Genomic DNA, 11,621 nt, shown 5'->3' on the forward strand with positions numbered 1-11,621 from the left:
CGCATGTCTTTGGAATTGTGGGGGAAACCGGAGCACCTGGAGGAAACCCACGCCAACACGGGGAGAACATGCAAACTCCACACAGTAATGCCAACTGACCCAGCCCGCACTTGAACCAGCTACCTTCTTGCTGTGAGGACTAGAACTACCCACTGCGCCACCGTGTAACCCCTGCGTGTACAGGGTGGGTCAGATGGGTTCAGGTAGTGCCTCTGTCTTTCTGTGCTTAAGCAAAATTCAGCATCACAAGCAAAATGACCACCTTGTGTAATATATATCGATCAATCGGCACGGTTGTCAAGGCAGAATTTCAAGTGCAACCAATCATTTTAAACAAATATATGGTGAATCGTTTAAAGAAATTAAAATGTTAGGTTCAGAGAACTTGGATTTGGAAATTGGATTTGCATTTTAAACATTAAATAAAAGTTAAAAAGATATTTTTTTCACATATTAAGGTTTTAGTTATGATACTCCCAATATAATTCCCCAGAAATCCGCAGATTTTTACCAAAATTCTACGCAGAAATGGCAAAGAACATCCGCAGATTCCGTCGGGCCCTACCAATAGGTGGCGCTTTCACTGTTGTTACTATAGCGCCTCCCTGACAGCTTCATACAGACCTCCATCAGGAGCCCATGAACGGCACTCAAGGACTTTAACTATCGAGACTATCGAGATGCTGGATGCTCTTGGGCTTGGTATCTATACTTTTCATTTTATACGAAGCGCATGGATATATTTCTTAAGTTCAAGGGCTGCAAAATGTTTTGAGTAGTTTGTTTTTTACAAGAATTGGCACAATTGTACCTCAAATATCTGTTATTAGTTGCCTACTACTCCTGGGATTTTAAAATGGAAACTAGAGATTTTAATTTAAACGAGAGACCAGAAAGTGGGACGAAGCTTGAATTTTCATCTACAACTTTGCCTTAACTATACTGGATTTATCGGTTTTGGATACAAACAGGAAAGCGCAATGGAAATAACATTTTTGACTGTATTTTGTTTGCTCAGTTGTTGTGAACTCCCAGTAGTTCTCATGCGTAGCAGTAATACGACCGACTTACCCGTTTCATCCTATAAAGTGACTGAAATCAAGACACACAGCCATGAACAACGTGGAACTTTAAATAAAATGAGTTATATAAGAGATAAACAGCCTACAGGTGTCGTTTCATCGACCAGGACGGCCGGTGTCAGCTATGATACAGCGATGACAGTATCTTCCAAATATGAAAACATATATGGAATAAGGAGGTTTGGCAAAACAACGTCATTTTTGCGAGGAAAACACAAGGAAAATCGCGTAAAGCGAGGTTATCAAACAGAAAAGGTGACAGTACGAAACGAGTCTATTATGAATCGATCAGTCGAGTCGCCGGAGTATGAACTTGAGCGCGTGGAGTCTTTGCCGAAGCCTGTAGCGCAGGTTCTGCCTACAGACTTTCATCCTGATTTCACGTCTATTCCCGAATGGGGAACCTCACCTTTGGAAGAGTATGAGGAAGTCACCGCGTTCATCCCCCGTAATACACGACCAAGAACCCCAGGGGTGAAAAACCCCTTTTACCCCGTGACAGGTGAATCGTACGGTGCATATGTTGTTATGTGCATCTCCATCTTCTTTTTCACCGTGGGGATTGTTGGGAATATAGCAATCATGTGCATAGTGTGCCACAATTACTACATGAGAAGCATTTCAAACTCTTTGCTGGCCAACCTCGCCTTGTGGGATTTTGTCATCCTCTTTTTCTGCCTGCCACTTGTTGTATTCCACGAACTCACTAAGGATTGGCTCCTTGGGGAATTCTCCTGCAAGATTATTCCCTATATTGAGGTAAACAAAATGTTGATTTAAGAAGAATGTGATTGGCCACTTTTGAATATTGGTTAAAATGAAACTTTTACTAATGTATATTCTTTGCATTCATTTTTGACAATGTATTTATGGTATATAGTGACAGTACAAAATGTGTATTTTTAATATACACTTGGTTTTTCTATTTTTATTTATTTATTTAATTGGAACCTTCATGTATGTTGAACTTGTGGGCCAGACTTATTGATTTGGCTAGATCCTGTCAGTAGTGGAACAACCAAAACATTTAGTAAACACGATGTAAACACAAGTAAACAATAATTTTATTTAGTTATCTATTTATTGTTTGTATCCCTTTATGTCAGGTAAGTTGCTGTATTTGTACACCTTGACTAACAATCTTGATTAGCATGATCATTTTCAGACAACTGTTGGAAAGTTGTTCAGGTCTTGAACTGAAAGAAAGATATGTATGGCAACGACTCTATTATGTAATAATAACATATTAAAAATGCATTATTAATTTCATTTAAACTTCTGAATTCACATATTTGTGCAGTTTTTTATAATCAGAATTTAGACTTTTGCATTTGCATAACAATTCTACTGTTTCATTCAGATCTTGACAGACCTCTTTGAACAAAGCAGTCTCACTGCATACAGTAAATTCTCTAACAATAACTCGTGACTTTGATTTCATATATGATATAGATCTATAGTATTTTTTTCTTGCAACACTTTCAAGTTGACGTTTCAAATCTGATTTGCTGCCAGTTTAACAGTCCACACATTTTCTCTATTAACATAAAAGCTTTTAAGTTAGGAAATGATCTGCAGATGACAAGAATTGAGTGCAGATGTTATACAGTATAGCGTATGTGTACTGTAGATCAGGGCGGACATCTTAGCCATGTTTTTTTTTTCCTCTTCAGAAGGGGGGGGGGGGGGTGTCTCCTTTGCAGACACAAAGAGACAGTGGTATTGCCCTGGGGCAGCATTCAGAATGTATCATGTGCTTTTTGAGAAATTGACCTGATTGGTGCCATAGCTGCAGTTTTAATCTCCTGACAGACGACAGATCACCAGCGCCTACACCCTTGATTCAGAAAACCTCTTACTTGATCATAATGTTTCAGTCTTACAATACAATCTATGGGCTGAAATGAAAAAGGCTGGGGTGTTGATGCAGAATCTAGTGCGATTGAATTTCCCTGTTGTTCCACAGGCTCAAGGGTTTAATACAATTCTCAGTTGACAGAGCATGTGTGTCGGTGCCTTAGTGTATGCCAGATTATTTTAAAGAAGCTGAAATTCATTTTTTAGTAAACAACTTTATGCAGGAAGTGACTTTAATTTAAATTTAATTAAAAAAAAACCTATATACTTTTAAAGGGATAGTCACCCAAAAATCTAAATCATTCACTCATCCTTAACTTGTTCCAAAACATTTTATTTCTGTTGAACACAAAAGAATATATTGGAGAACCTTTAAATTCTGACTTCCATAGTAGGAAAAACAATAAATAGTAGTTTTTCCATCGTTTACTCACCCTTGGCTTGTTCCAAACCTTTTGTTGTTGTTCTGTTGCACACAAAAGAAGATATTTTGGTTGGAAACCTGTAACCATTGACTTGGAAAAACAAATGGAAGTCAAGGATTACAAGTTACCAACATTCTTCAAAATGTAACAAGTAATTAATTTCAGTGTAACTACAGATTATTTAAGGCCACTTAATATAAAGTGGGACCGAATACCTTTGGCTAAATCTTATTGTAAAAATTGGTAAATTTTACACATTTTATATATATACGGACAATGTTGCTTCAGGTATTTATTCACATATGTCTCGTTTTATCTACTGGTAAGGGTCTTTCCTGTCACTTGACAAATAAAAGCAGTTTAGCACAGCTTTATGTGCTTGTCATTTTTCAAAATAGGTCAATATTAACTGCTTTTTAAAACAAAGAAATGAGGATAGTAGTATGTGCATATCGAAACTGCAGTAAACTCTATATTATAATATATGTTTGAATTCATTATCAATTGCAAAAAAAAGGGTCCATAGGTGTGCCCCAATCAGCGTATCTTCCATCCATTCCATATCCGTTTTCAAACCAAAAAAATTTTGGCTCAGTTTTTGTTTTTTGATTTAGGGTAGGAAACTGGATAATAAACTTTAAAATTCATTATACACATGTAGGCTTTGCTGTAACGCCCTTTTGCTTCTAATTGGTCACCCAAATCTGAGCGTGTGATGTCGCCCTGAAAATAATAGTCCTCTGTGAATCAGCACCCATGCTTTTTATATATAAATTTATTATATAAAAAAAATAAATTTATATATAAACTATATTCTATCTATCTATCTATCTATCTATCTATCTATCTATCTATCTATCTCTCTCTCTCTCTCTCTCTCTCTCTCTCTCTCTCTCTCTCTCTCTCTCTCTCTCTCTCTATATATATGTATATATATATATATATATATATATATATATATATAATTTGATCAGTTAGCAGGCTTACATTAATTGCGTAAGCATAAATGAAATAAAAACGTAAATTAGCAGTATTATTACACATTTGTCATTAAAATAAGGTTGCTGAGCAAAGATAGCTATTTCCGAGCAAAAACTTGTTTGCATGATTGCTTCAGAGCAAGGCCTATATAATAATAATAATAACAACAATAATAATATAAAGGGACTAAGTTAAAAAGAAAATAAATTAATGAATAATAATAATAATAATATGCCTAAAGTTCGCTGCCAAATGTCTTGCTGCTGTGCACCTGATGCTGAGCAAAGATAACTATTTCCGAGCAGCGCCTTGTTTGCATGATCATTTCAGAGCTACTGTAGGCCTAAATAATTATAATAGTAATAATAGGCTAATAATAATAATAAATAATAATGTTTACTTGGTGTTTTTTTTTTATTGTTTAGTTTTTTCAATAGTTGTTTGCAAGACTAGAATAAGGATTATTATTTTGAAGGTGGTGTCACAAGCTCAGATCTGGTTGACCAATCAGAGGAAAAAGTGCGTTTCAGCACCGCCTACATGTGTATAATGAATTTTAAAGTCATTTATCCATTTTCCTACTCTAAACCAAAACACAAAAATTGAGCCAAAAATCTCTTTTTTCTTTTCTTTTTTTTTGTAAGCAAAAAATAACCCAAAAAAAACCTGCAGTTTTCTTAGTTTTCCTTTTTTTTTGAAAACGAATATGGAATGCATAGAAGATACCCTGGTCTGCCCCAAATTGCATACTTATCCACTAGTCTACTACATTCACATTGAAAATTTTTAAAAAGATTAAGTGCACTTTAAAAACACAGATAATGCACTTATTTACCCAATAAAAATGGAATGCAATCTACTTTGCTCACATAGCGAAAGGGGAGGATCTATGAGGTGCTGAGGTTGGGCAACTTTTTTTATATTGGATTGTGCAAGCAATATTTTCCTACGTAAGTGATTATACCAGCTCACAATGGTGAATGCCTGTTTACTTGTAAGACAGGTACTATTTGGTAGTTTGGTCTTTTATTTCACTAGTTTGGCAACCAATATATGTCCTTTGGGAAAGAGATAGGATGACACTAAAATCTTACGCTACATCAATGGTGTCAAACTCAATTCCTGGAGGGCCACAGCTCTGCAGATTTTAACTCAAACCACCTCCAACTCACACCTGCTTAATAGTCTCTAGTCTTGAACACCTTGATTAGTTGGATCAGCTGTGTTTAATTAGGGTTGGAACAAAACTGTGCAGAGCTGCGGCCCTCCAGGAACTGAGACCTATGCACTACATGGTTGTGATGCAATTGACATGTCAGTGGAACAGGGTGTGCGCAGGATCTTAAAAAGTATTAAAAGTTGATAGGTCGATTTTGAGAAATTTAAGGCCCTTAAAAAGTATTTAAAAGTCTTAAATGCTATTTTATAAGGTATTAAATGTGTATCAGCATGTTAAAGTTTGCCTGAATTTTATTTGCGAATAGCAGGATGCTGCGTAGTTTGTGAAATCAATCAAATCCTGCAAGATTTGACATCTCACAGCTTTGTTTACTGCAGTAAGCAGAACAGTTTCCTGCTGTTCCATACACTGTAAAACCCAACAGTCAACTTTATCAAATACTGAACGCTTTATTGAAAGTTAATTATACTTATTTGAAAAGAGTTTTGAACTTAGTGTTGAAGGTAATAAGTTAATTAAATACCTCATTACTTCAACTTAAATGGAGTAAGTTCACAGTACTCATATAGATTAGTTCATTAACTCAAATGGTTTGTAGCAATCGATTTCCTTATTGTTGCCTTATTGGGTCTTACAGTACTCAGTTGTTTGAGTTCTCTTAATTTATTGGGTTATACTGTGCTCAAATTGCTTCGTTTACTCAAATGGATTAGGTTCACAGTACTCATTAGGACTAGTTTTTGAACGGTTTCCTAAAACGGTTTGAGTTACCTTAACTTTTTGCGTTTTACAGTGTAGGTGCCACCTGCTGGATTAGCATTTTTATTCAGTATATAAATAACGTTTTAGTTTAAGATTTGTTTCTTACAATCAGTATCTAATTGATATACCGTAAGTTGAAATGTTACCGGTTGAAACTTAAAGTAGCGATGAGGTCTTAAAATGTATGGAAAGAGTCCACTCTCTGATTTCTGTATACACCCTGTGGAAGGATTTACTAAAACTTTATTTGTAATGACTTTTCATTCCCTTTACCTTGCAGGTGGCGTCTTTGGGAGTAACTACCTTCACTCTTTGTGCTTTGTGCATTGACCGTTTCCGTGCTGCGAGTAATGTCCAGATGTACTATGAGATGATTGAAAATTGCACGTCCACCACAGCCAAGCTAACCGTGATCTGGCTCGGTGCTTTGCTCCTCGCCCTTCCCGAGCTCCTCATCCGGCAGTTGGTTAAAGAAGTGAGTGAGCCACCGGAGGTGACGCCTTGCGAACATTGTGTGGTCCGAATCTCCACAGATCTCCCAGACACTCTTTATGTTCTTGGACTCACATATAACAGTGCCCGCCTTTGGTGGTACTTTGGCTGCTACTTCTGCCTTCCCACCCTCTTCACCATCATAAGCTCAGTGGTGACCGCACGTAAGATCCGCAAGGCTGAGCGTGCCAGTGTCCGAGGCAACCGCAAACAGATCCAACTTGAAAGCCAAATGAACTGCATTGTGGTTGCCTTGGCCATCCTGTATGGCTTTTGCGTCATTCCGGAGAACATCAGCAACATCGTATCTGTGTACATGGCTACAGGCGTGCCACGTCGCACACTAGATATCCTTCATCTAGTCAGTCAAATGATGCTGTTCTGCAAGTCTGCTGTTACACCTGTGCTGCTTCTTGCACTCTGTCGGCCATTTAGCAAAGCCTTTCTGGACTGCTGCTGCTGTTGCTTTGAGGAGTGTGGCCCACCAAAATCCTTAGAACCCAACAGTGACGACAACGATCAGGACGGCACAACAGATCTGGAGCTTTCACCCTATAGCACAGTAGGCCGCAGGGATGCATCTACCTTCCCAATAGCAGGAACACACTGCTAAGGTTATACCTTACCTAAGGGTTACATGTCAACAAGGGCTTAGATTTGTGGTATAAACCAACCGAGAGATGATATTTTTGGAAGCTGTACAATTTTTTTTTTAGACTTTTGTCTACTTTCTTTAGGGGAGATACCCACAAAGTGGATATTTTATGGAAATAGAGACAAAGAGCCACACATTTATTACAGGACACGTGGTCTTAGGGATGACTGTTAATGTTTACAAAAAGAAGACGTCGTGTAGTTTCTTTGAAGTTTATGCAAAGTTTAGAAGAATTAAGGTCTTTGCACACTGAAGTCTGAAATTTTTGTATGCGTTTTTTGTATTTGTATCTTAGAAATAGAAAGTTATATATCATAGGTGTCAAAGTCAATTCTTGGAGGGCCGCAGCTCTGCACACTTTTGCTCCAACCCTGATCAAACACAGCTGATCCAACTAATTGAGGTGTTCAAAAGAGTCATAAACACCTTCATTAGTTGAATCAGCTGTGTTTGATCAGGTTTGGAGCAAAACTGTGCAGAGCTGCGGCTCTCCAGGAATTGAGTTGAGACCTATGATATATATGTGTCTATTCAATCCATTGCATGGGGAGGGAAGAGTTCAGCTGAACTCTGTGAGGTTATATCGAATTTCAATATTAATTTAATTTCTTGTGAAACTGCAGCCACATAACAAAACATTTAGTGAATGAATTAATCCTAAACAGAGACTGGGCAAGGGTATTGAGACTATGGACACACATACCCAGGCCAAACATCCGCATTGGGAAATATGCCGCATTAGACCAGGGGTTCTCTTTTCACTTTGAGTCCCACCTCCTTCTAAGAAAAATTTTTGAAGGCCCAAACTGATTGCCTAGAGAAAATGCTTATTTTAAAGCTTTATTTATTAGCAAAACACTTATTTTGCCTTCTAATATTCCCTTATTTTTCTACATATAAAAAAACTGAAACATTGTATAGGTATTCTTTACAACTGCAGAGTATCAGGGCCTTTTTTCAGTGAAGGAACCTGACAGAAAATGGCAAAAAAAAAATGCTGCTGCTTTGAATTAGACTTCTATTCAGCTATTGATCTTCTATTCATATCCATTAAAAAAACAACCTAACCCTAAATGTAAATTATTGGAGTTCGCTGACAGGAACAGTGAACAGCTGTTCACTATTGAAACACCACGAGTCTCGCTAGATCCTCCTGCACGGACTCATGTCAGTTCTAAAATGCTCGCGGGACGTTAATTTGGACAACTATGCAGATATTTTAAAGTGTTCACACAAAGAGAGCATGCACAGTTTGTGAATCAAAGGACTTGTGCGACTATGATACGTGCGAGGTGGTTATTATAACTCTAATCATTGTTACCTTTACATTTGCATGATGGTTTGATCTATACAATTGAGAACATCGTACTTGACGCGCATCGGTTGGAAGTTTAAGCCATAGTTATGTCTGGAATAAACAGTGAGTCTGTCTTTGCACTGTTTTTGTCCAAATTAGCCTGTTCAATCACAAAAAAACAGGAAATGCAATTACTACTATCATTTTAATATGACATATTTAATAATGAAATCAAATAATCATAGTACAAAATTTAAGTTAATTTTAAGCTATCTCGAGCCCACTTGCAGGATTGCTGAGGCCACGGCCCACCGGTTGAGAATCCCTGCAGTAGACTACAGAAGTGAATCTCAATCATCTGCCACATTCTGTCTTTATATTACACAGTTTTTTTGTCATAAAGCGCTATGTGTTCTAAGTCAGGGGTTCCCAAACTTTTCAACCTGCAACCCCCAAAATAACCATGTCAGTGACTCGCGACCCCAAATATCTTTTGAGGTGGTTATAAATATATAAACATTGCACACAACAGCACACACATACTAATAGACCCAAGTGTATTCATCATTTAATTTTGAAGAACGTCATTCAGAGACCATCCTTCATGTTCAGTTGTGGCCTGTATTTATTTTTAATGTACGTGAGTGTCATAAAGGTGTCAGAAAGTTTAACCTAGTGCCATAAAATCAATGTACTCTGTCTTTAATATAACATAATCACCGCAGGTGTCGCAGAAAAAAAATAGAAAGGCTGATGGCTTTTTATTTGTATGTTGTTTTGTTTTTATGTAACTATTAACTACTATTTTTATCTTCTACAAATTATGGATAAAATATGGGAATTCTAATAGTTTAATAAAGTTAATTAGATTTTTGGAAATCACCAAGCGACCCCCCCCCCCCCCTCCCATTGTCATGTGACCCCCACTTTGGGAACCCCTGTTGTAAGTGAAAGCATTCTGGATTTTGGCTTTCACTTGTACGGTTGCTTTGAATTGTCAAACCACCTCTCAAGACCATTGATGACCATTGCATGTAATAATTATACATATATATACATACATATATATACATACATACATATAGTTGAAGCCAGAATTATTAGCCCCGCTGTTTATTTTCCCCCCAATTTCTGTTTAGCGAAGAGATTTTTTTCAACACATTTCTAAACTGATTTATTTTATCTTTGCCATGATGACAGTAAATAATATTTTACTAAATATTTTTTAAAACACTTCTATACAGCTTAAAGTGACATTTACAGATTTAAATAGGTTTATCAGGTTAACTTGGCAGGTTAGGGTAATTAGGCAAGTTATTGTATAAAGATGGTTTGTTTTGTAGACAGTCGAAATAAAAGGGGCTAATAATTTTGACCTTAAAATGGTTCATAAAAAATTTAAAACTGCTTTTATTCTTGCTGAAATAAAACAAATAAGACTTTCCTTAGAAGAAACAATATTATCAGACATACTGTGAAAATTTCTTTGCTCTTTTAATATTTTTCTTATTTGTTTTTTTTTTTTGGCTAGAATAAAAGCAGTTGTAAATTTTTTAAAAACAGTTTTAAGGTCAAAATTATTAGCCCCTTTAAGCTATATATTTTTTTTTCGATTTTCTACAGAACAAACCATCGCTATACAATAACTCGCCTAATTACCTGATACCTGAAAAACATAGTTAAGCCTTTAAATGTGACTTTAAGCTGTATAGAATATCTTGAAAAATATCTAGTAAAATGTTATTTACTGTCTTCATGGCAAAGATAAAATAAATCAGTTATTAGAAATGAAATATATATATATATATATATATATATATATATATATATATATATATATATATATATATATATATATATATATATATATATATATATGAAACCCGATCCCATTTTTATGACAGACAAAAATGGGATTGACAAAACTTGAGGTTTTTAACCTGTGAAAATTTCCTATTCAGTGTGCGATGACCTTTTTGGATTAACACACATGCATTTCATTATAGTTGCACAATTTCTGTCCCCTTATTACATTTAAATTTTTTGTATTTGTATTTTGGTTCACAGTGTCTTTGAGAAGGTAATGTATAAATGAAGGTAATGTATAAATGGCTGTTCATAGTATGTTGTGGTTGTCTGGAAAATTGCGATTCTTGTGAATCGGTTTAATGTTAAGCCTAGCTCCCTTGCTATGTAAGTATTTAATTCACACTGTATTTGCTAGCAGAAGAACTTGTGGTGCTCTTCAGTCAATGGAAAGCACTGAAGAAGCTATTGTATTAGCTAAGACGTGTCACTTTAATAAAAAAAAAAGCATGTATTGAAATTTTGTCACAGATTTCTGAGGGAGCATTCACTAATGCTAATTTTATTTTATTTTTTTATTATTATTCAGACAGTGATAGTGAATTGGAGATCCTAACATATTATTTTGTTTTCTCCAATGTAAAGTTTTCAGCCCTGTGGGTCATCAATGCCACACAGTACTCTCCTAGCATACAGAGGCTATTGTTTAAGCCTGTGGCTAGTTCAGCATTAGGCATTCATACAGCAGCAGATTCCATGACCTCACGGACAGAAGTGTGGACTGGTTTGGGAGTGTGGAGAAAGATGTAGGAAGCCTGTTTGGCTTAACAGGACAGCTGGAGTTTTGTTTTTGTGGTCTGGTTACTTATTGTCATTTAGCATTAATGGAATAATCTCTTAAAGAATGCAAGCTCAGCTCTTAAGCCATAGTTAGTTGCCTTGCTGTTTATATCCTACGCGTCATAACAGGAATTAACTCTTTTTATCCATTTGGAATACTCTACAGAATTGTGAAAATTCATCCAAAACAGATGTTACAATCAGGGATGTCCAAATCCGATCACATGATTTCAAACTTGATCGG

The 11,621-nt window shown here is 36.2% G+C and overlaps 1 protein-coding gene across 1 annotated transcript; it reads left to right on the plus strand.

Moving 5' to 3' along the window:
- Nucleotides 1–658: 658 nt before the first annotated feature.
- On the plus strand, nucleotides 659–10,194 carry gpr37a (G protein-coupled receptor 37a). Its single transcript, XM_056452409.1, has 2 exons — nucleotides 659–1,841; nucleotides 6,568–10,194. Exons 1-2 carry the CDS (start codon nucleotides 981–983, stop codon nucleotides 7,390–7,392), a joined length of 1,686 nt encoding a protein of 561 aa, XP_056308384.1. The 5' UTR covers nucleotides 659–980; the 3' UTR covers nucleotides 7,393–10,194.
- Nucleotides 10,195–11,621: the final 1,427 nt, after the last annotated feature.

Source organism: Danio aesculapii, chromosome 25, assembly GCF_903798145.1.
Source record: "Danio aesculapii chromosome 25, fDanAes4.1, whole genome shotgun sequence".
Taxonomy (NCBI): domain Eukaryota; kingdom Metazoa; phylum Chordata; class Actinopteri; order Cypriniformes; family Danionidae; genus Danio; species Danio aesculapii.